The sequence below is a fragment of the Equus quagga genome, chromosome 3, assembly GCF_021613505.1.
Source record: "Equus quagga isolate Etosha38 chromosome 3, UCLA_HA_Equagga_1.0, whole genome shotgun sequence".
In the NCBI taxonomy this organism is placed as follows: domain Eukaryota; kingdom Metazoa; phylum Chordata; class Mammalia; order Perissodactyla; family Equidae; genus Equus; species Equus quagga.
In genome coordinates this window covers 117899187-117921039 of record NC_060269.1, presented here as the reverse complement: position 1 = coordinate 117921039, position 21853 = coordinate 117899187, and the positions used below count along the sequence as shown (strand labels likewise).

Here is a 21853-nt window from a genome sequence, read left to right as displayed (position 1 = left end):
ATAGAGTATATTAAAAAAAAGTCTGTTTTCAAATTTCAGTCCATAAATATGCACTGAGTAACTCTAATAGCCCTATTTCTCTCGTCCCAACTTTCCAGGATGGTCTGTATTCTGTCTAATTTGAGTGCTGAATTGATTCTATTTAAATCATCTTTCTGAAATGAAAGATGGCTCACTTTCTCTTCACTGAGGAATTAATTAACTCTCCCAACAACTGGCTGGAATTTTTTAAATGGAAATATTACGTAGAATTTTTATTTTAGTAAAGAATAATTGTTTATCTTTAAAAACATTTAAAAAGACATTCTGCATTAAGTTCATCATCTTTTAGGAAACTACTATCACAACAAAATCACATTAGACTTTCTGATTTTTCCATAGTGTCCTTCGATAAATAAACAACCCAATAGACCATGTTAAATGCCCCAAATGTTACTGGAAAGAGAATGCGGGCATATTTATCTATTTTACTTGCGCCAGATCCAGAAGGTGGTGGAGCAGAGGCAGGAGTAGTGGCTGACAACTTCCCAGAAGCCCCTCTAGTATTAACTGTGGTCTTAATTCGCTCCAGTCTTGATCCAAACACGCGGTGAGTAGAAGCAGATCCAACTGAAGCTTGTCGGGGCACATACCCAGTTCTACTAGGCGCAGAAGAGGTTGCAGATGGAAGTGCTCTTGCCGCAGATATCGTTTCAGCTGCACTTGCATGGCTGAACGGGTTTGGACTGGAAGCTAACTGAGACTGCGGTGTGGCTTCCGAGGATCCTTGAACAACTGTGGAAGATTTGCTTGAATGGTTTCCCACCTCAGTTCTGTTGCCACCATCAGATGCAGAGTGGACCAAGGCATTTGTTCTTTTTCTCATGTTCAGATTGGCATTTATGTTCTGAAAAGGTATATTAACAATTATATTTGCTATGTAATTTTATGTGGGTTTATACAAAATTTAAAGGGATTAAATAATTAAAATTAGTTGCTTCTATAAAATAAACCTTTATTAACATGCTATAGCTACTCAGCTTGACGTAAAAACTTTAAAAGACCTAACTAAAAAAAAAGTATATATTTGAAACTCTGAATCAAAAGTATTCTATTTCTAAATAAAATCCATTCTTGTAAATAATTAAAGTTTAAATCTATAGAAAGAAAATGAGGCTTTTAGCACTATAAACTAGAGTTACACTTGATTTTGTTTCAGGAGTTCATGATGAGAGCTGTACAACTTCTTTGCTCAGTTTTATTATAAATAATATTCTGTGATATAGTGCATACATTTCATTGAGTCTTGTATATGTTTGTTTTATAAACAGGAAGAACTGTACCTACTCTTGTGCACCGAATAACAATAACAATCATCCATATGTGCATGACATTCCTTAAAAAGGAAAAAATAAAACTCCAAAAGTTAGTTTTTGGGGGGGGGGGGAGGAAGATTAGCCCTGAGCTAACATCTGCCGCCAATCCTCCTCTTTTTTGCTAAGGAAGACTAGCCCTGGGCTAATATCCATGCCTCTCTTCCTCTACTTTATGTGTGGGACTCCTGCCACTCGTGACGTGACAAGTGGTGCGTAGGTCTGCCCCCAAAATCCGAACTGACGAACCCCGGGCTGCCAAAGCGGAACTGGTGAACTAAACTGCTGTGCCACTGGGCCGGCTAAAGTTTTAATTTCCAAATTCCTGGGATTTATTTTCATAATCTTACATACGCAATCATATACATTATTATAAAAGCTATAAATCCGAATGCAGTTTAGTTTTTCACAATTAATAGCGAAAATATAAAGGAAAACTAATTTTAAATAAAATGTTATATTAGACATATAAGCACCATCCTCATTTCATTGCATAAATATGTGAGTTCAAACTATTTACCAATAAAGAGCATTTAAATCAAAATGGAAATCACTATTTTCCATCAAATTATTTTATGTGTAGAACAAGTCTACCTTTGAATACAGATGCATGGTAAACATTAAAATTAATTCTCCTTACATCTTGACAGGCATGATAAATAACTGTATAGCCAACTATAGCTTGCCCACTCTAATGAAGGAAAGCAATTGCTCAAATGATTCCTAAAATAGTCATGTCTGTCTTTAGAATATACTATTTTTTGGAACGATTTTTCCTCCTTAATTATGTTTAAGTTATATTAAGAGCACACTGTAATTACTTTCTATATCCTCTCCCCCTCCCATTTCATAGAATAAAAGGTAGGTGAGGAGGTGGAGAAATAGACGAGAGAGAGAGGGGAAGAAGAACAGCTCACAAGTGGGTGATTAGAAGGAGCCAGTCTACAAGAAATTTCACAGATGATACTATATACAATTAGTTGAGTGCTCACTTTATAGAAAATGTTTATCCTACTAATATAACCTTTTTTCAATACCACACTCATCAAGCAGATTGAAAGTATTCAATCCATATCTCATTTACAGTCGTGCATCGCTTAATGATGGGAATACATTCTGAGAAATGCGTCATTAGGCAATTTTGTGGTTATGTGAACATCATAGTGTGTACTTAGACAAACCTAGATGGTATAGCCTACTACTCACTTAGGCTATATGGTACTAATCTTATGGGACCACCATCATATATGCGGTCTGTCATGGACCAAAACATTCTTATGCGGTGCATGACTGTCCTTGTGAATTATGACTTCAAGTTCGCTCGGAGTAGAGAAAGAAAAAAAGCCTCACAAAATGCAGAGCCAAAGCAGGATCTGAGAGGTTTAGAAAGTATTCTTCATGTCAGCCTGGCGTATTCTTCTAAGCAGGTTGCAGATGAACTCATGAGAAATTGTAGTCTAACATATGGCACCTAATTTTGGTGGAGAAAATTGAAACCAAAATTGACATCAACCTAAAAGCTAAAGGTACCATTATTTACCCAGCACTTTTCCTCTACAAAGTGCATTGTAAACATCACAATTAATTCTCAGATTTTGAGTCTTTTTTTACAGAAAAGGATAATGGTCAATTTATTAGCATTAGTTCTAAAATGTTATACACATGGAGAACAATATAAAGAAGGATAAGGTATATCCACAACATTTAAAGAGTGTACATTGTCATCGGCAAGATAATATGCACACCCACACATGATACAATAAAACATATAACAAAAAGTAAAAAATAATGAAAGGTTAGACTGTGGCAAAATGCTATATATACTAAGAAGAGAAAAGAAGAGAGAAATAAAGGACCAATTGGACAAGCAGGAGAGAAATATATTTTTTCAAATATAATCTGATATTGGCATACTGCCTTCTTCCACCAAGTTAGGTTACTCGTAATCTTTAGAAATCCATATCTTTCATAAGACTAAATTAAGGATTGGAGACTTCCAGTTTTGGCTAAAATGGAGTAACGGGGACTGAATTTACTCCCCTGCATGAAATGACCAAAAACACTAGAAAAAATATGTGAAACAACTGTTTTTTGAAGACACTGGGCATTAGACAACATAGACCACAATCACTGAGAGAGAGGAAACAAACTTGAGAGAACTTCCATGATGTGGTACAGGAAAGAAGAATCCAAGAAAAATCTGACAGATTCTCTAAATTGAGGAGATGCAGCTGAAAATCTGGGGAAATCAAGGTGGCTAGAGTTCATAGTAAAAAGTAACAGGATAGCGAATGCTGAAAAAGAGAGAACTCCACAAATCTGGAGAGTCCGTATTGAGTATTTTGCTAAGCACAGCAGTTTATGAGTATGAGGTAACTACCCAAGGCCACAAAAAGAACCACCTGAAAGGATTACAAGAAACAGTGCCCAGCAAAAACAGGAATAGTGCATGTTTTCACCAGCCAGACTGGAAAATCTCAACATTCATACAGCATTTGGCAGAGTACTCAGAGTGACCTTACCTCAGTAATACGGAATAATTAGCCCCAAACATTGCTCTAGTCCTGCCTAAGGAATTTTAAAAGTAAGACCTGAAAGGATGAAACTAACTCTAAGTAACTTAACTGCACCCCAGAAGAAAGCCCAAGAGCATTTATAGGACGCTGTCTTCTTTCCCTTCAGAAAAGTATCCTTCTGGAACTTCCTGAAATCTCAACTGTGAATCATGTGCTATATGGTTGATTGAATACAAAAATGGCACCAATTCATCTTCATGACCCTGGTAATCTAAGTTTTCCATTCCTCTCTCATCAAGAGATGAAGTCTATTTCCCTTCAGGCTTCCATATGACTATCTTTGGCCAACAGTATGTGATGGAAGTGATGCTGTGTCATTTCCAAGCCTTAGCCTTAAGAGTCTTGAGACTTAAGAGAGCAGCTTGCTTCTGCTCTCTCTCAAAACAGTGCCACCAACACCACAAGAACAAGTTTGGGTTAGCCTGCTGGAGCGATCCTTTGGAGCAGAGTCAGTCATCCCAGTGAGGCTAGCCTAGATCACCCAATGGCTAGCTAACCACTATACACATGTGTTTGTCTCAACTAAGAGACAATGAACTGTCCAGTCAAGCCTAATCAAGATCAACAAAACTTCCCAGTTGACTCATAGACTTGACAGCAAAAATAAATGTTTATTGTATGCCACTGATGTTTTTTCGTTGCTTGTTTACAGTATTATTGTGCACTAGATAACACAGACAGACCAATTAAATCAAGGGTCCTAACAGGAGGTATTTCCAAACTTCTTCTGAGGGGAAGTTCCTCAGACATTCCAGGATAATTAGAAGACTAGCCTGCCCAGAATACATCGAAGACCATTAGGGGACCCTGTTGCCTAACCCCACACACTAACTGAAGGACCAAGATATTTTGCCCTTTATAGTCCCATTCTTAAAGAATAACAACATTTTAAGACTGGGAGAGATTTCAGTGATCAACTTATTCCAGCTCCTCATTTGATAGTAGAGGAAAATAAGAGCAGAAAGATTACAACCGGCTGGAAGTCATACAGAGAGTTACTGACCAAGTGTCCTGCCATGTCAGACAGCCTCTTAATGCACAAATGTGGAGGAGGCATTAAAGAACTTAATAAACTACACCTATCTATTTGAGTCAGTCAAGTGTTTGTAATAGTCGAGTATATTGTTAAAAAAATTATTCAAGACTTGGACATCAGAAACGAGTACAGCATGTCCTTTCAATGTTGTAATGAAGCATTGTTGACAAGTCCACCCAAGGATTATTAAGCCTCTAGGGCAATTTACTTGTGTTTGATTTTGCTATTTAATATTGGATTTGAGCCCAAAGCCTGTGAAGTTACATGTTAGGTTGTAGATTCCTGTCCAGCAAAAAAGATCACCAAAAGTTACAGTTTTCTTGCCCTGTAGGATATCAACCTCTTCTGTATCTAATCTAGAAATCTTCTTCTAGTATTTCTTTTTCTAAAAAATTGCTACTTATACTCAATCCTTAAAAAGATTTTGAGCCAGTTTTACCATTTAAGTGATTCCCTCATTAATTAATGAAGTGAACAAAACTTTGACATACATCCATTCTGTATTTGTATGAGTCATGTTTTTGATGTTTTGAAAATTATATTCTGATGACATCTACCATTAGACAAGTTATCAGTTATCAAAGAAATGTAAGCACAGACTTGAAGAACATGCCTGGAGAAAAAAGTGATCCCAAGCCAAAGAGAGAGAGTCAGTCTAAAGTGATTGGAAAAAAGAATCAATGAAGCAAGAGATGTTATGAAAATGGAGGGAGCAGGATGCAATGTGCTACTAGGATTACCATGTGAAAACAAAGATCAGGTCTTTTTATTCTCAGTTTAAAACCATTAGTGAACTTCTGGAGTATAAAGACTCATTCATGATTGTAAGAAAACGCACACAGCAGGCACCTACTTCATTTTTTAATAAATTTCATTTAAATGGATATAGTACAGAATCAAGATTTTTTTCAAATTAAAGAAATTAAAAAGAAAGTGTCAAAAACTTTTTATCTGACCTCCAGATGACTAGTTTTTCATTTACGGGGCAGATTTCTAGAATATAGCAGATAGTGCCTAAGGGGTATAAGTTATCTTGACTCAATCCCAAGTCTGACTAAGAATGCCTAAGAAGTCTCAATACTCTCTGTATAGAGCCTACATAAAGGAAAGCAAAATTAGACTGACTTGACGCTTAAATCTTTGCTCTCTGCCAAGCAGCCAAATGACATTCAAGTTATTTTGTACTGATGTCTCAAGGTCTACTATGTAAAAAGTAGTTGTCATTTTCCATGATGACAAACCACAAAAGGATTGAGAAATCCACTGACCTACCTGGCACAGGACTCATTAGGAGCAATATTCACAAAGCTTTCAAGTTTTGGAACAACTAATGTGTCAGTCAGAGTGATGTAAAGTTTTATACAGAGTTCAGAGACTTGAGAGGCTCCATCAGTATTCAGCAGACACACAGTGGTAACAAACAAGAAAAGCACCTAAGCTTCATTTGAATTTTAAAAAATGATTTAGCTTGGAATCATTTTGTCATTAGTCACAATAGCCCAAAGCAAGGAAACTGGTGGGACAGAGATGCAAGGTGGCAGCTTCAGACATTACCAACAAATTAAGGCAGCAACAGGCAAACAGGAGCAAATCCAAGCAATTCGTCAATCACAGCTGTGATCTGACACAATTTCTAAAGAAATATTATCAACTACAAAAAGAAAATCCATCTCAACTTATTACTCTAGCAGCAATGAGATAAAGTGACTAAGGGGAGATTTGCAGAATGCAAACTACGTTCATATTGCTTGCTTGAGAAGCTAATGAAGTTTAATAAAATGTAATGTAACCCTTCTAAATTAAAAACAAACAAGGCTAATAATGAACAAGTTTATCTTCTAGAATATCAATGAGCCACATACTGAAAAAAAAATCCAATAATGTAAAGACATTTATTTAAGCCCATTCTGACAGGGCTTCAGGGATTAGCCACACATCTTATTCAATAAGGAAATAAACAAGTATGGTAGAGCAGCTGAAACTAAACCCCAAGGTAATGATTTACTGAGGGCTATCAGCAGTGTTTTTAGAAAATGCTACTGCATGGAAATGAAAAACATCCCCTCCAAATAAACAAGCTAAGTTTTTCATAAATAGTTACCAAGGGACTCTATCAAACATGCAGCAACAAAATGTAGTAATGAAAATGCTGAGGTCCCTATTTATTGTATTTCATTTCCTCCCAATGTTAGCATTTAATTCAATGTTTGTATTTCCATAAGCTATAGAAATATTACTTTCAATATCAGGCACTGGGATAAAAATTTATGTCTTCAATTTGGAATTACCAGAGAATAAGATCTTAAAGAATTCATTCATTTTGTCTTTATATATTGAGAAGTTGAAAGTTTAAAATACTAGGATTTCTTGAAGATACGCGATTTTGTGGTTAGTTTTGTTTCATAGTGATTCCTAGTGCTTCTTTTTATTGCCCAATGCTCTGTATATTAAATATATGGACCTAGTAGAGGAAATCTCTTTGTCGGAGTCTTTGGTAGTCGGAGCAGAAGTTCTCAGCTTAATCAAGCAGATTTGACCAGAATGCTACCTGGAATTGTTCCAGGAGATGTGTTCACCAGTGCTGCCAACATAACCCTGGAGAGCGTGGATGGCAAAGGGCACCCCACTCACTTTCACCAAATGCAAACACTAAACTGGATGAATCTCTTGTTGTTCAATAAGGAAAAGCAGCATTATAGTCAGTCTAACCGTTTATAAGAATAACCTGGGAGCTAGTCCAAAACTCAGTCTCAGGCCCTGTTTGCAGGAAATCTTATTTATTAGTTATGCTATTGCCAGTCATCACAATTAGAAATCAGAAATTGGGAAACATTGACTAAATAGTTAGGTCTGTGGGCCTCCAAATCAGACAGACTTGGGCTCAAATACTGAATTTGCCATTTACTAGCTCTGAGATATCTGGCAAGTTATTTAACCTCTTGAAACTTCAAGGTCCTTGCTAAATCAGGAGTAATAATGGCACCTTCCTCATAATGATAAATAAAACAATGCATATAAGGCACTTAATATCCAGCACATGGTAGGCATCAAATGAATATTATGTAGAAATAATCCAGCAGAAGGAAGATAAAAAAATTCTGCCTCCAAAAGAAAAAGGTACATCACTCATAAGTAAATCATTACAGGAAACAAAATTTTAGAAGATATTTTCTATATTTATATAAAAATATGGCCACTATTTCTAATAATCAGAAAGATAGAGGACCACTGAAGCAAAGGACAGCCTATGGTGAAGTCGGCCATGGAAAGGATCTTGCTGGCTGAAATGAGAAATAAATACAAGGAAATATAAAATGCAACAGCAATATTAAAATACGTATCGGACATAGTAAAGGTGAGAATTAACACTACAGTAAGTCCAATAGCTTGTGGTGTAAGACAAATATAAAAAACTCTTCTTGGAAAAAATAGCAATAGCAACAGCAGCAACAATGGTTAACTTTTATGGAACGGTTCTTCTGTACCTGGCACTCAGCTAACAGGCTTTTAACTAACTGGCTACCACAACCATATGTCATGTTCCATGTAGGAAAAACTATAGCCATGAGTATTTCAACATCCAAAAAAGTCGTGGGTTATATAAACAGGGCATCTTGTGCATTATTACATCTGATCACTTGTCTTTCTGGGACTTTACAACTATCGGTGAAGTCGAGAAACTGGTAATTAGGGAAACAGCAAAGACTGGAGGAACTGTTGTAATCCAACCAGCAGGATGGTATTCACACCTCATTATGCTATGAAAAGACATACTCAGAACATTGGCTCACAATTAGAACTTTGGCAACCCAGCTTGGCTGGCCCACTTTCTAAATATAACGGAATATTAAAAAGAATTGTATCTGTGGATATATTGGTCTGGCACTCTAGTATCACTCTTTGTCTTTTATCTCTTATTTCAATTACAGTAGTCAAAAGGTGCCAGCCCCAGTGGTCTAGTGGTTAAGAATTGGCAACAAACCTCGTGGGTTTGTTTCCTGGTCAGGGAACCACACCACCCCTCTGTCAGTTATCATACTGTGGCGGCTGCATGTTGCTGTGATGCTGAAAGCTATGCCACCAGTATTTCAAATATCAGCAGGGTCACCCATGGTGGACAGGTTTCAGCAGAGCTTCCAGACTAAGACAGACTAGGAAGAAAGACCTGGCCACTCATTTCCAAAAAAACTGGCCATGGAAACTCTATGAACAGCAGCATAGCATTGTCTGATACAGCGCCGGAAGGTGAGAGGATGGGGAAAAAAGACTAGGTAGTGTTCCACTCTGCTGTACACAGGGTCACTAGGAGTCAGAATCAGCTCCACAGCACTAACAACAACAAGGTCAAAAGGACTTTCTTCCACGTTTAAATTGGAAGCAGGAAATGGATCAAGAAAGGGCCTCAGACCAGGGATAGTACAAGGCAACAAATGTTAAAGAAGGTAAAAACTAGAAACATTAAGAGGTTTTAATCATTGCTATGGATTGAATTGTGTCCCCTCAAAATTCACCCGTTGAGGTCCTAATCCACCATGTGACTGTATTAGAGATTGGGTCTTCAAGGAGGTGATGAAGCTTAAATGAGGTCATAAGGATGGAGCCCTGATCAGTCAGAACTAGTATCTTTATAAATGAGGAAAAGACACCAGAGAGCTCTTTCTCTGTGTCATATGAGGACACAGCAAGAAGAAGGCAGCGGTCTACAAGCTGGAAACAGAGCTCTCAGCAGAAACCAAACCTGTCAGAATTTTGATCTTGGATTTTCTAGCCTCTAGAAGTATGAGAAAATAAATTTCTGTCACTTAAGCCATCCAATCTATATTATTTGTTATGGCAGCTTGAACAGACTAAGAAAACCATCTAACTTCAATAAAAGTAAATTTAAAACATACACATTTTAAGATGTCTAAATAGCAAATGTTAACTAACCTTTTCATGGGGGAAAAATAAACAAAACCTAAACAAACTTGCAGCTCTCTCTTTTCAGATATTTTCTTTGTCTTTAGTCTGTTCTCTCTTGTCCATTGAGTGAGTATACTTTTCTGATAACCCCAAATCCTAGGTAGAGTTAAGATACAAGATACAAGTGACATTGAGATGCATTTGATAAGAATTAAGGACTGATTTCTTTGTAAATCTTCTAGTTGTCCTTGATGAATGAAAATACCTTCATATCCACCAGAGGGCATCTACATCCTCTTCTTAAACTGTCCAAGTTGCCTAGATATAAGATCCCTCCATGTTACCTCCTGAGTTCTTTTCAGCTCCTCTTCACAGAAATAAGAGGAATTCAGTTAATAGGGGCTTATTTAACTTTCTAGCTTAGACTTAGTCCAGATTATTCTTTAACTATCCAATATTTTCCCCGAAATAATTTTGCCTCCTTTCAGATTATGACTCTTATGTGTGACTGTGTGTGTGTGTGTGTGTGCGTGCATGTGTATTTGTCATGGATTTCATGTATTTGTTTAAAATCATTAATAACATAATTTATAACTTTTCTTTTTCACACTTTATATTAAGAATATTTTTTAATCCTTACAAGTAAATTTAATATATGTAGATATCTGATAAACATTGAAAAAGAAATCTCACTAGGGTTTTCAATTCCTAACTTGGGTGTCCAAATAAATTCATTTTCTTTTAAGCATCCACATCATCCTATGGAAATGACTTGCTTTAGCTTCAAAATATTCATAAAATCACATTAGAACTTAGAAAACATTTGGACAATACTTTTTTCTTAATGTAGATTTGATATGATTTGATTATAATGAAATTGTGCTATGATAAATAGCCATCCAGAAAGATTTGGGTCCATGCCAACCTTATAAGAGGCTGGCATGGCAAACAGTCTGAGTCACAATTTTATCTGCATGAGCAAAGGCAACAGAGGCACTGTCTCAAAAGCAATAATTTATCAAGACCAGATTCTCAGTATACTTCTCCTGGGGGGAAAATTCCAAAGCTCAAGCCCTATCAGCCATATCCCTTTGTAAAATCATGGCTATGCAGTGTAAGGAAGCCTTTGGTGAGCCAAGAACTTTACCTAAAGCAGGATGAACTTCTTTAGAAAATATGAGACAATGTTCGCCTATTGAATCTAAACATTTATAATAGCTTTAATAAATTTATTTTTAGGAAAAAAAGCTCAAGCTCCATGCTCTGTCTCTGGTGGAGGTGAGTAACAGAAGATCCACAGTTGAGCTCAGAAGTTATAAAGGATTTATTAAATGCATTGATTCACTCCATGAATTCGTTCATTTAACAAATATGTATTGAGTGTCTAACTTTTCAAGTTATTTTGCTGGTCATTGGGAGTATAGAGGTAAAAAAAAAATACAGTCCTTGCACTTCTCCCAGGAACTGTAAAAAAATTATGATAATCAATAAATGCTATAAAGGAATTAGGGAGTACATTACCTAGCCTGATTACTGGGAAAGCCTCTTTGTAACAGCAACACATAAGCTAAAACTTTAGGGATGAGTAAGGCTTAACCAGGTGAAAGAGGGACTTGGGAGGGAGGGAAGAAAGTTTCTGGTGGTAGTAGGAATAATTTTTAAAGATTTCTCTCAGTGGTACAAGGATAAGGAAGGCCAATAAGCTTCCTTGTCAATTAAAATTTGGGATCACTTGAGGATGTTCTAAAATCTTCCTTTTCTTTTCTTACACATATTCTTTTGAAATGGACAAGTAAGGCAATACTTTACATTCAGGGGCTCCTCTAGCATAATTACTGTCTGATACTAGCACTTGCTAGACAGAAATCTTGAATCTCCATCAACATTTCAACAATACATGGAGCACTAACTATGGACCAAGCACTACACTAAACGACTTTCACAAATAACCTCACATATTACCTGCAACCACCCAGGAGATAGTATTAATATTTTAATTTTTCCAATGAGGACACTGAATCTTAAAAAAGTTTGGTACTGGGCCGGCCCAGTGGCGCAGCAGTTAAGTTTGACGTTCCACTTCCGCGGCCCGTGGTTCACCAGTTTGGATCCCGGGTGCAGACGTGGCACCACTTGGCAAGCCATGCTGTGGCAGGAGTCCCACATATAAAATAGAGGAAGATGGGCACGGATGTTAGCTCAGGGCCAGTCTTCCTTAGCAAAAAGAGGAGGATTGGCGGCAGATGTTAGCTCAGGGCTAATCCTCTTTAAAAAAAAAAAAAGTTGGGTACTTCTCCTAAGGTCAGACAATTAACATGGGTTAGAGTCAGGATTTTAATCCCAAACCCACACTTTCAACCACTTCAGGAAGCTTCCTACAACGGCCAGCACTTATGTTAATGAAAGCAAAAGAAAGAGGAAAACAATTTACCTGAAACATGTCCACAACAACCCAAACAAGGTAAATGACATTTATAAACAGCTTGGGTTTTCAGATTTGGGTTTGATTTACATTTATTTAGTTTCTATGATAAACTAAACGCTGTACTATTTGACCCACATTGCCCCCCAAAAAAATCTTCCTCTGATTAACCTTCCTTTCCAGTATATCTGAAAGTGGTTCTAGAGTTTTTACGGATGGCTTCCGCTCCCATTCTTCCTAATCTTCTTTCTACTCCTTTAGTGCCTCTTTGTCATAAATTGCTTATAGATATTACTTTGGATCCTAGATAGCCTCTACATTCAGGCCTAAGTAAATATCTATAAATAGGTCCACATTTAGATGATTTGTTCTACAGAAAACTTTATCTTAACAACAAATGCAATCTAGCTGAGAAAAGTGTTTTTTTTTAAATTGAAGAAGCCTTCTCTTCTAGCTGTTTTAAATATGAATCAACATCACCACTTAAAATTTGCATCTTCTATATGATACAAAATATTTTCATGGTGTTCTTCTGCAAAAGGAAAGCAGTGCCCCAACTTTCTTCCACAAACTTTACCTTAAGTTTGAATACAGCACTTTCAAAAGATGTTTAAAAATTTGCTATTCAAATATATGGTAAAACTGAAACATTCTTCCCTCTGGTTTATAAGACATTGCAACTTCAATTTTAATTGTAACCCATGGAAGATATCAATGAAAGCACTATCTCTAGTTTCTGACTTGAGAATGATTGTTCAAACATGTAATTATCTACAAAATAGTTTTAAAAAGTTAATGAAGTTCAGGAAAGCATGTGCCAAATTACGTATAAAGTAAATGCGTGTACACACGTGTATGTAGCCGAAGAGGACTCATGAAGCCCTCTATTGGGTAGGCTCTTGTATTTTCAAAATCAATTTCCTTCCCTAGTCTTTATGAACAGAAGCACAGTCAATTGGTCATAAAGCATATGTTGAATTATCCTGTTAACACAACTCATTATAAATCTACTCCATCTACAGTAAAACAGCACGTTAAGTCAGCAGAACAAATCGATATTCTACCACGACACCAGTTGGTAGCTCTTACATTGTCAAACAGACAACCCCCCAAATAGCTGAAGCCATTTCGGTTTTTTCTAGGAAATAATTTGACTTGTCCTGAGGACTAAGTGCCATCCTATCAACGACAGTATCCAATGGGGCATTATCCAAACCATTCAACCTTTAACAAGGCTCTTATGCTGAAACAGCTGTTCACCAAAATGAAAATTTTAAAACTTTCTCTGAAGCCTAGATAATCTTACTTGAGCTAGAAAATAAGGTATTAGACTATTCTGCATGTTCTACCACTTTATGACAAGAGAGTCAATTTTGCACTTCAGTAAAGGCAGATTGCAAATTTAGCATAAATTAAATCAGTAGCTGAGTTGCAATTTATGGCAAACGGCTCATCAGCACATTAACATGTGCCACCAAGATAACCACTTTAGCCAAGCAGGCCAGAAACTAGAAGACAAATATCTGGTTGGCAGCAAGGGAAATGTGCCCTCTACGAACATCTGTAAGATGAATCTTAAAACCAAAAGCTACAAATATCTGTTTTCACTATCATTCTTATATAGCAGTATATTAGTAGTTACAAACCAAATTCAGAACCATAGGTTCTGAAATCAGGTAGATTCAAGATCTGGATTCTGCTAAACACCAGCTGTGTCACTTTGGGGAAGTTATTTAGCCTCTCTGTTCTGGGTAAAATTAGGATAATAACGATGACTACTTAGAGTTACTGATGGAGTAGTATCCGTAAGGCACTTAACAGACTGCCTAGGATATAGTAAGTGATCAATAATTGTTAAATAATATTATCATATTGTTATCAGTTCATATTCCAAGGTAGATATGTAACTAATCTCTGTGAAGTAAAATATTACTATAGAAGTTTTCATTATTTCTGTACTCAGAAATACACTGTATTTTTCAACAGAACTAAATGTTAAATGAATACTATAACTATGCACCTCAAAAAATGTTGGAAATATATGAAAACCCAACATTTTGTGATCTGCTCAAAATTCATCTTACTTCCTATTCTAGGTGGAGACAATCAGCTCCATTCCTTGGAGTAATGCTAAGAATTAGCTAAAATCCAACTTTCCCAGATCTGCCAATCGTAGAAAAAGATGATTAAGGGCTCCCATTTAAAAGGTTTCCTTCTGGCTGATGGATGCTTGAAGAGAGGCATAAAATCAAGAATCCTGTGGATATTGTTCACTTAGATATATTAGCAATTTAAAAAATATTTGCACTTTCTCAACATATAGTGGACTAAAATTTCTCTCAAGTTATAAAGAAACAAATGAAAATATCAACTCCTCAGACTTTTGACTCCTTCCAGCTACTACTCTCTGTCAGTGCCTGTTTGGTCAAAAATTGTCTACACTTACTGATTCCACTTCTTCATCTGTCACTTACTCTTCAACTCATTGTTATTTTATCTCCTCTCCCATCTTTCCCTTGAAATTCTTTGAAGATTATTCCAATAGGCATTTTTTAGAAGATGTCTTACTTACTGTCTCAGCAGCATCTAATATGTTGATCACTTCTTCCTTAAATTTTTTCAATAAATTTCACAGTCTAGTAATGTTCCTCTTACCTTTTTCAGTCGCCAGTGTGAGATGCTCTTCCTCTAACTAATCCTAAAATGTTATCTTTCCATAGGGTTCAACTCTCAGACATTTCCATTTTCTCAATCTTCAGGTGAATAAACCTGTCCAGTGGCTTGTATTATCATCTTTATATTAACATCATAAATCAGTGTCTACTTCTCAAATTTTTCTCAAAACTGTAGACCCATGTATATAGCAGAACGTCATTCAAATGTACTAGAGGCATACCAAACTTTTAATTTATTCATTCATTCTTCCACTCATTTATTCATTCAATTTTTCAACAAATATTTATTGAGTGCCTATTTATATGTCAGGCACTGTTCTTGGCTCTGGTGATACAAAAGTTGAGGGAAAGTCCTAAATTCCTACCCTATGGAACTTACATTCTTGCTCATGTCCACAGTCCAACTTATGTACAAATTCATTTGTATTCAATGAACCCAATATATTTATCCAAATAAATACATCCCTCCTGCTGTATTCTAGATCTTAAGGACTAGCACGCTATCCAGCTATCCAGCTAGCTTTCCAAGCCACAAAACTCCAGCTATTCTTGCCTCCTTCTGCGTTGTTCTTTTCCACTCAACTTCCTCAGTACTTTTCCAGTCTACCTCTTTTTCTCCACAGCCACTGTAAAGGCAAGCAACATTTCTCATTTGGCTACTGCACAGGCTATTAACATTCTCAGACCTAACATCCTTATGAACCTTCCCTCTCTACTCTCCACTAAAATAATATTCATGCATTGTAAATCTCATATTACTTTCTTGCTTACATTCTTTCAGTTGGCACTCTATTGTCTTCAGGAAGAAATAAACCCACCTATATGGCATAACATTCTACATGATCTGGGTCCTGCCTCCCAATCCAGGCTCATCTCTCTTTTATTCCCAAACCCTCCTCTTAACCATTCCAGGTACCATAGTGTAGCATGTGCTGTCAGTGCCTGGTCCCTATTCATTTGGTTTACCCAGGATGTTACTCCAGACAGGCTGATTGCCTACTGTCTTTGTCTGCCTAAGGGGTGCTCTGGCTACAGCAGCTTGACTGGAGCGGGGAAGAGGAAAGTGCAAGAAAGCTGATACCCCCCTGAGTAAACCTAATCAACACGAGTTAAGAGTTGGTAAATAAGTACTCTTACTTCTTTGCCACCCAGTGGGGCAGTTCTGAGGTGTGTTCCACACATACCCTGGGAGAGTCTCTACAATGATGAGCACACAGTGGTAAATCTGCTCATTAATCATACTTTATTGGATTTTCTTTCTTTCCACCTCACTTCCTTCACAGCACTTGGGATCATCTCAAAAATAAATTGCTTGCACACACATCCTTGCAACAGAGTCTGCTTTTGGGGTAACCCAGTGAAAACACCTGGATTCTGCCAGGACGTCTTCATTTAGTTCTACAAGTATGAGCTGTATTGTCTTGCTTCTGGGTCTCTGCACACTCTCCTCTCACTGCCTTCTTTCCTCCCACGTCTTTGCCTCTCTCTTATGTTTTCTAAGATAGTAGTCAGCCATTGCTTCCTCTGAGTAGTTTAACCTGACACCCCCACAACCCTCATCAGAATCCTCCACCACAGAAACTCTAATCGGGACTGTTATGTCTTCAAACAGCATCCTTTGCTTTTTCCTAGCCTAGCATGTAGCATGCTGTGTGCATGCCCCTCCCAACTGTGAATGTCTTTAGGGTTGCAACAGTATCTCATGGTTTTCCTTTCCCCACTGACTAGCACCATACCAAGCATGAAGAAGTATTCAAAAAAATAAGTCGAATGAATAAATAATAAATAAAGGAGGAGAAAACTGCATTGAAATAAATCATCAACAAAATCATTCCCTCTGGACAATCAAAACAGCAAAAATGAGTTTCACACAATGTGTCTCAGGAGATAAGTAGCTGGCAAAGCTGTAGAGCCCAAAGCGGTGCATTTAAATCCACTTGAAAACCAGATAACAGTCATTTATTCTATCCAGATGATGCTTCCTGGGCCACTGCACTAGTTAATGGACTGTTTAATGAGTCAATCCTGAAATATTAATTGATAACCAGAATTAAATGCTTTTCCTCTCCCATTTCATACATCTGTCTGTTTAAAAGTATGACTGAATGATTGCTACAGAGCAGAAGAGAGTCACCTCCTGGATCAACCTCCACCTTCCTCTTGTCCTCTGCTGCTACACAGGAAAGGCATGAGGCTATGGACACCATCCTGCCTCTCTAGGAGCAAAGTGGTGAGAAACATGAGCCTCTCCTTCTTCGTACTGCTTGGAACACGTAGCCAGTGGCTGAAATAGCTTGTTTAACAAGAACTGGATTTTGCTTCTCAATCACAGTTCTAAAGCTATCAGTTATTGAAAAGCTGATTTTCAAAGCACACACTGGAACAGCTTTTCTGTACAGCTGCAATGCTATTTAAATCTTTCATGAATATATCCACAAACCCAAGAAAATTCTAAGCTGAAATATTGTTCTTAGAGAGGACAAAGTAAAATAAGACCCTACGGGGGAAAATCCAGGAAGCAAAATCTGGTCATTAATTTTAATATTGAAAATACAAAATCAGGCATATAGCTTCTTCTCCTCTCAGCAAGAAGAACACCTGTAACCATTATTTGGAAGGTCAGCCTAGAAGGCTCTTTCGTGAGACTCTTTGGAGGACAATAGCCATCTGCCTTACAGTCATCCTTTCATAGACACCAGAAATGTGGATAAAGGCCCCACTTTCTGCTGTGATGAGGTTAGAAGTGGACATAGAATAAGCTAAAAGCAACGCTTTGGGGACACTAAACAGATCAATGGGAGGCAAGATCATCTTGGAAACAACTGACTGTTGAGCCCAAGTTTATGCTCCTGAGTAAACCTCAAGTCCTTGCCTCCAGCATTATTGTGGAAGAATTCCCAGCAGCCCATTGGTGATCCTGACAACACTGATGTCACGCTTTAATCTCACATAACCAGCCATATCATTTTCCTGCTGTGATCAGCAGTCCCGTTCTCCTGTTCAGGCTGCCTTTGTAGCATTTTATAATATTGATACTTCTTTGAATCTCATCAAAGTGGAAACTTTTAGACTCTAGCCAGCTACATTGCAACCTGAGTTTCCTTCATTTGAGACATTCAATTTCACCAAATTACCTACCAAATGAAATTATATTGAGCATAAGTCACTATTATAAATATTTTGGAGCTATTCACTTGGAGGCTGTTGATGAAAACAAGCTGACTATACCTAAGCAAGGTCACTGAAATCACTGACCAAAGAGAGGCCATGATGAGAACCGCTTGGTGCCCGATCAAGTATTGTGTAGCCCTGTGGCTCATTTCCACTCCCAATATAATCGCTCCCAATATAATAGGCTCTCCCACCTGGGTCTAAATGAATGCTTACTAAATTGTTGATTCACTTCAAATAAAGAAATGCCACAATATCCCATGGATATGACAGGATGATGGTAAGACTTAAGGCAAAGAGTCTACAAAGCCTCAACACCTAACACAATGCTTAGCACAAGTTAGATACTCAATAAATATTTGTTGAATGAACAGATAAATGAACATGTATAAGCTCATATCCTGATGTTTATGAAAGACTTACTAAACACCAGTGCATTGAAACTTCCACACAAATGTCTTGAGTAATCATTTGACCACAAAGCATGAATGAAAAGCTCAGCAGGGCCAAAGAAAATTTGCATCTAATCCATATTCTAAAGCATTGTGGAATTAATAAATGAAAATTTAATGCCATTTTGAGTTCTACTTATGCTGTGGAAGCCTGCTGGTCTGTTGGTTTTAAAATACTTTGCCAGTATACTAAAATCAGAACTCTTTTTCTCATGTTGTTCTTTCCTTTGTTTCCATAGGAAACTGTGACTTCCAGGCATCCAACATGACACAACGTAGATTGCCAAATTGCATGCCACCCTGCAGTTGCCAAGGAGATAATGTATGTCATTCCCACAAATAACATGTTGCTCATGCCTTCATTTCCTTTATCTAGCTTTTTAAGATATTCTTCCCCTGAACTGAATTCAGATAATGTTCACTGTGAACTGATGGAAACATTCCTTTTTTAAAAAATGTGTTTACCCCATTCCCCCAAGGCACTTGATCGCATCACACACACCGTCTGTGGAAAGTCTGAGCATATTTTATGCCGATTTTGGAATGGGTGATTCAGCAGTTTTCAGTGAAAATAAAATGCATCCTGAATTCTGTCTGCTTACATTCTAAGTAAAGGTCCAATTAAATCCACACCTGGCACTAGCATCTTCCAGTGTAAAATGGCCTACGATAAAAGCAGCTGCACTCAGTTGAATTTACATGGGAGGAAAGGGAAGGAAAGGAGTAAGTAAGCAAAGGAGGGAAAGATGAAAGATGGATGAACAGATGGAATGAAGGAAGGAAGGGAAGAAGAGGGGGAGGAAAGTAGGGAAACACATTTATGGAGCACCTATCGTATTCCAGATTAAATATCTGTAAAATGAACAAACAGAATTAGAGAGATTAAGATCTTGGCTGACATTATCCCACTAGCAAAAGGTAGAGTCAGTATTTGAACTCAAGTATGTTTGACTAAGCATGTGTTTTCCAGTTATCTAGTGCTGCATAACAGATCATCCCAAATGATCATGGTTTTAAGCAACAGCAATCATTTTAACATTATCTTCCATGAGTTCGGAGATTGAACCCAGCTAAGCAGCTCTCACTTAGCATCTCTCGTGTGGTTTCAGTCAGAGTGGCTGGCACTGGAGTCACGCTGAAGGTGTCCTCTCTCACATGTGTGGCAGTTGATACTTCTGCCCTCAGCCAGAATACCCTACCTATGGTCTCTCCGTGTGGTCTAGGATTCCTCACAGCATGCTGGCTGGGTCCAAGTAAGGGGTCTCAAGAGAGTCAGCCTCAAAGTCATATAGCATCACTTCTACTGTGGTCACAAGCCCACCCAGATTCAGGGTGAGGAAGCACCGACTCCACCTCACATTGTAAGAAATGCAGGTGGGATGGCCAGTGGGGGAGGGGTCTTATTGCAGCCATCTTGAAAAATGTTTTGTGTCACAACATATTTTTTGCAACATCCAATAATATCTCAAACAGCCCGAGATCCAGCTTCACAGGCTCTCTATCTTTGGTGGAGTAATTGGGGAGGGAATAGTTAAAATGATCAGTCTAAAAAGAGGAATGCAGCAGTTTTTAATGGAAGCTTGATGAATTGTCAAAAAACTGAACACTGAAATTAAACTTTGGAATGAGTTTCTGATTAAATTTTTTGTGCGCTTAACAGAATCCCTTTTTACTCATGCATTGTCAATTTTAAAGCATCCAGATATCATAACTAACTTTGCACTAAAACTATATTTTTAGCATATTCATATATAAGTTAGCACTAAATAATTTTACCAAAAAGTGCTTTTACCTAATTTAGCTTTTTGGCTCTTTTGCTACTGGGATAAATGGGAGTTTCCCACATGAATCACAGGTATACCTGCTCGGTATGGAGCATGCATATGTGGAAATAGTAGCACCAAATGAATGACTGTTACAAGAGGAAACATGGCCCACTTGGAGTTATGTTCTTGTCATCATACTCTATCACTTACCATCAATATATTAGGAGGCTTTTGGCTGGTGTCTATTTTCTCAGCACTCTAAAATTGTTCTAACTGAATCTAGCTAGGCATAGACCGTGAACCCATCCAGCTGATCTGCAACAGCCATAAGACCTCCACTGAACATCCAATTTGTACTTTAACCACTAAAATAATCACATTTGTTTATCCTCTGGAAATCTATCAATCTATCATCATAAATAAAGAGAATCTCAGCCAGAAAATAGGATATTAATGACATGAAGAAAGAACACCATGGAGTAAACACAATAATCAGATTGTGGAGAGCATTCTAACTGAGAAAGAACATTATGATGAGCTGGTGAAAAAGCAACAACAAATCCCATCTCATTGCTTGCCTTGCTGAGACTATATGATTGTGCTCACTCTACTGTGTTGGCAGATTGGTCTGGAATAAACATACATAACGTTCTCATTCACTGTAGCTATTTCTGAGATGAACAGCTCTATAATGAATCAGGCTATACTACACAGTGCTAAATCAGGTCCACCAAGCAGAGAACCCAGATCCCAACAATAGCAGTGTTCTATCCAGAATGTGACAATGAGATTTGTACCTCTTCTTTCCCAATCCAAGCCTGGCATCTATTCTCCTTCAGGCCAACGCATATGATGAAAGTTTAGGATATCCTCAATTAGGGCTTCATAACCACACACAAAAAACTCTAAAGTTTGAAGCGCTTAGGTAACACACGAGGCAGATCCCAGCAAGTGATATGGAAGAAAGGACACCTTACTCAGTATTTCTTTTCTCACTTTCATACTGTTGATATCACCCTATATGTTTCAGCTCCAAGTTTTACGTCTTCTTGTATCTTGTTTTTTTCTTTTTCCCCACAAAGAGGAAGACAGTGTAATGACAAAATCCCTGAGAGTAAAGCAACACTACCTATCTGTCTTACATTGTAGAACAGTTGGCCTGTACCTTGTACAAACATTGCAGTGCGGAACCTTTTTACTGCTCTGTTTTCTTTAATTTTGTCTGTCTTAGAACTTAGAAACTGCATAATTCTATGATTTCTGATACTGTGAGTAGCTAGTTGCACTTAATGGCTACCAAATGACTGCATAGTAATCAGGAAGTTAAGCACAGCCAATAATTAACTTAAATTGTCTCATGAGATTCTAAAATCCCCTATTGATTGTAATTTTAATGTTTAACCCATTATAGCATGCCTATCAGAGTCATATATATCTGCATTGCTTTTTGAAATATTTAACTTCAATACTCGGGTAAATTTTCACTGCCAGAAGACTGCTT

General features: G+C 37.5%; 1 protein-coding gene across 1 annotated transcript in view; it reads right to left on the bottom strand.

Annotated features, from left to right (window-relative positions):
* Window positions 1–352: 352 nt before the first annotated feature.
* Window positions 353–21853, bottom strand: part of LOC124237472 (gamma-aminobutyric acid receptor subunit alpha-4) — a 61706-nt gene continuing 40205 nt past the window's right edge. The window contains exon 9 of the mRNA XM_046657139.1: window positions 353–886. Within this exon, the coding sequence (XP_046513095.1) occupies window positions 353–886 (534 nt within the window). The remainder of the gene's footprint in view (window positions 887–21853) is intronic.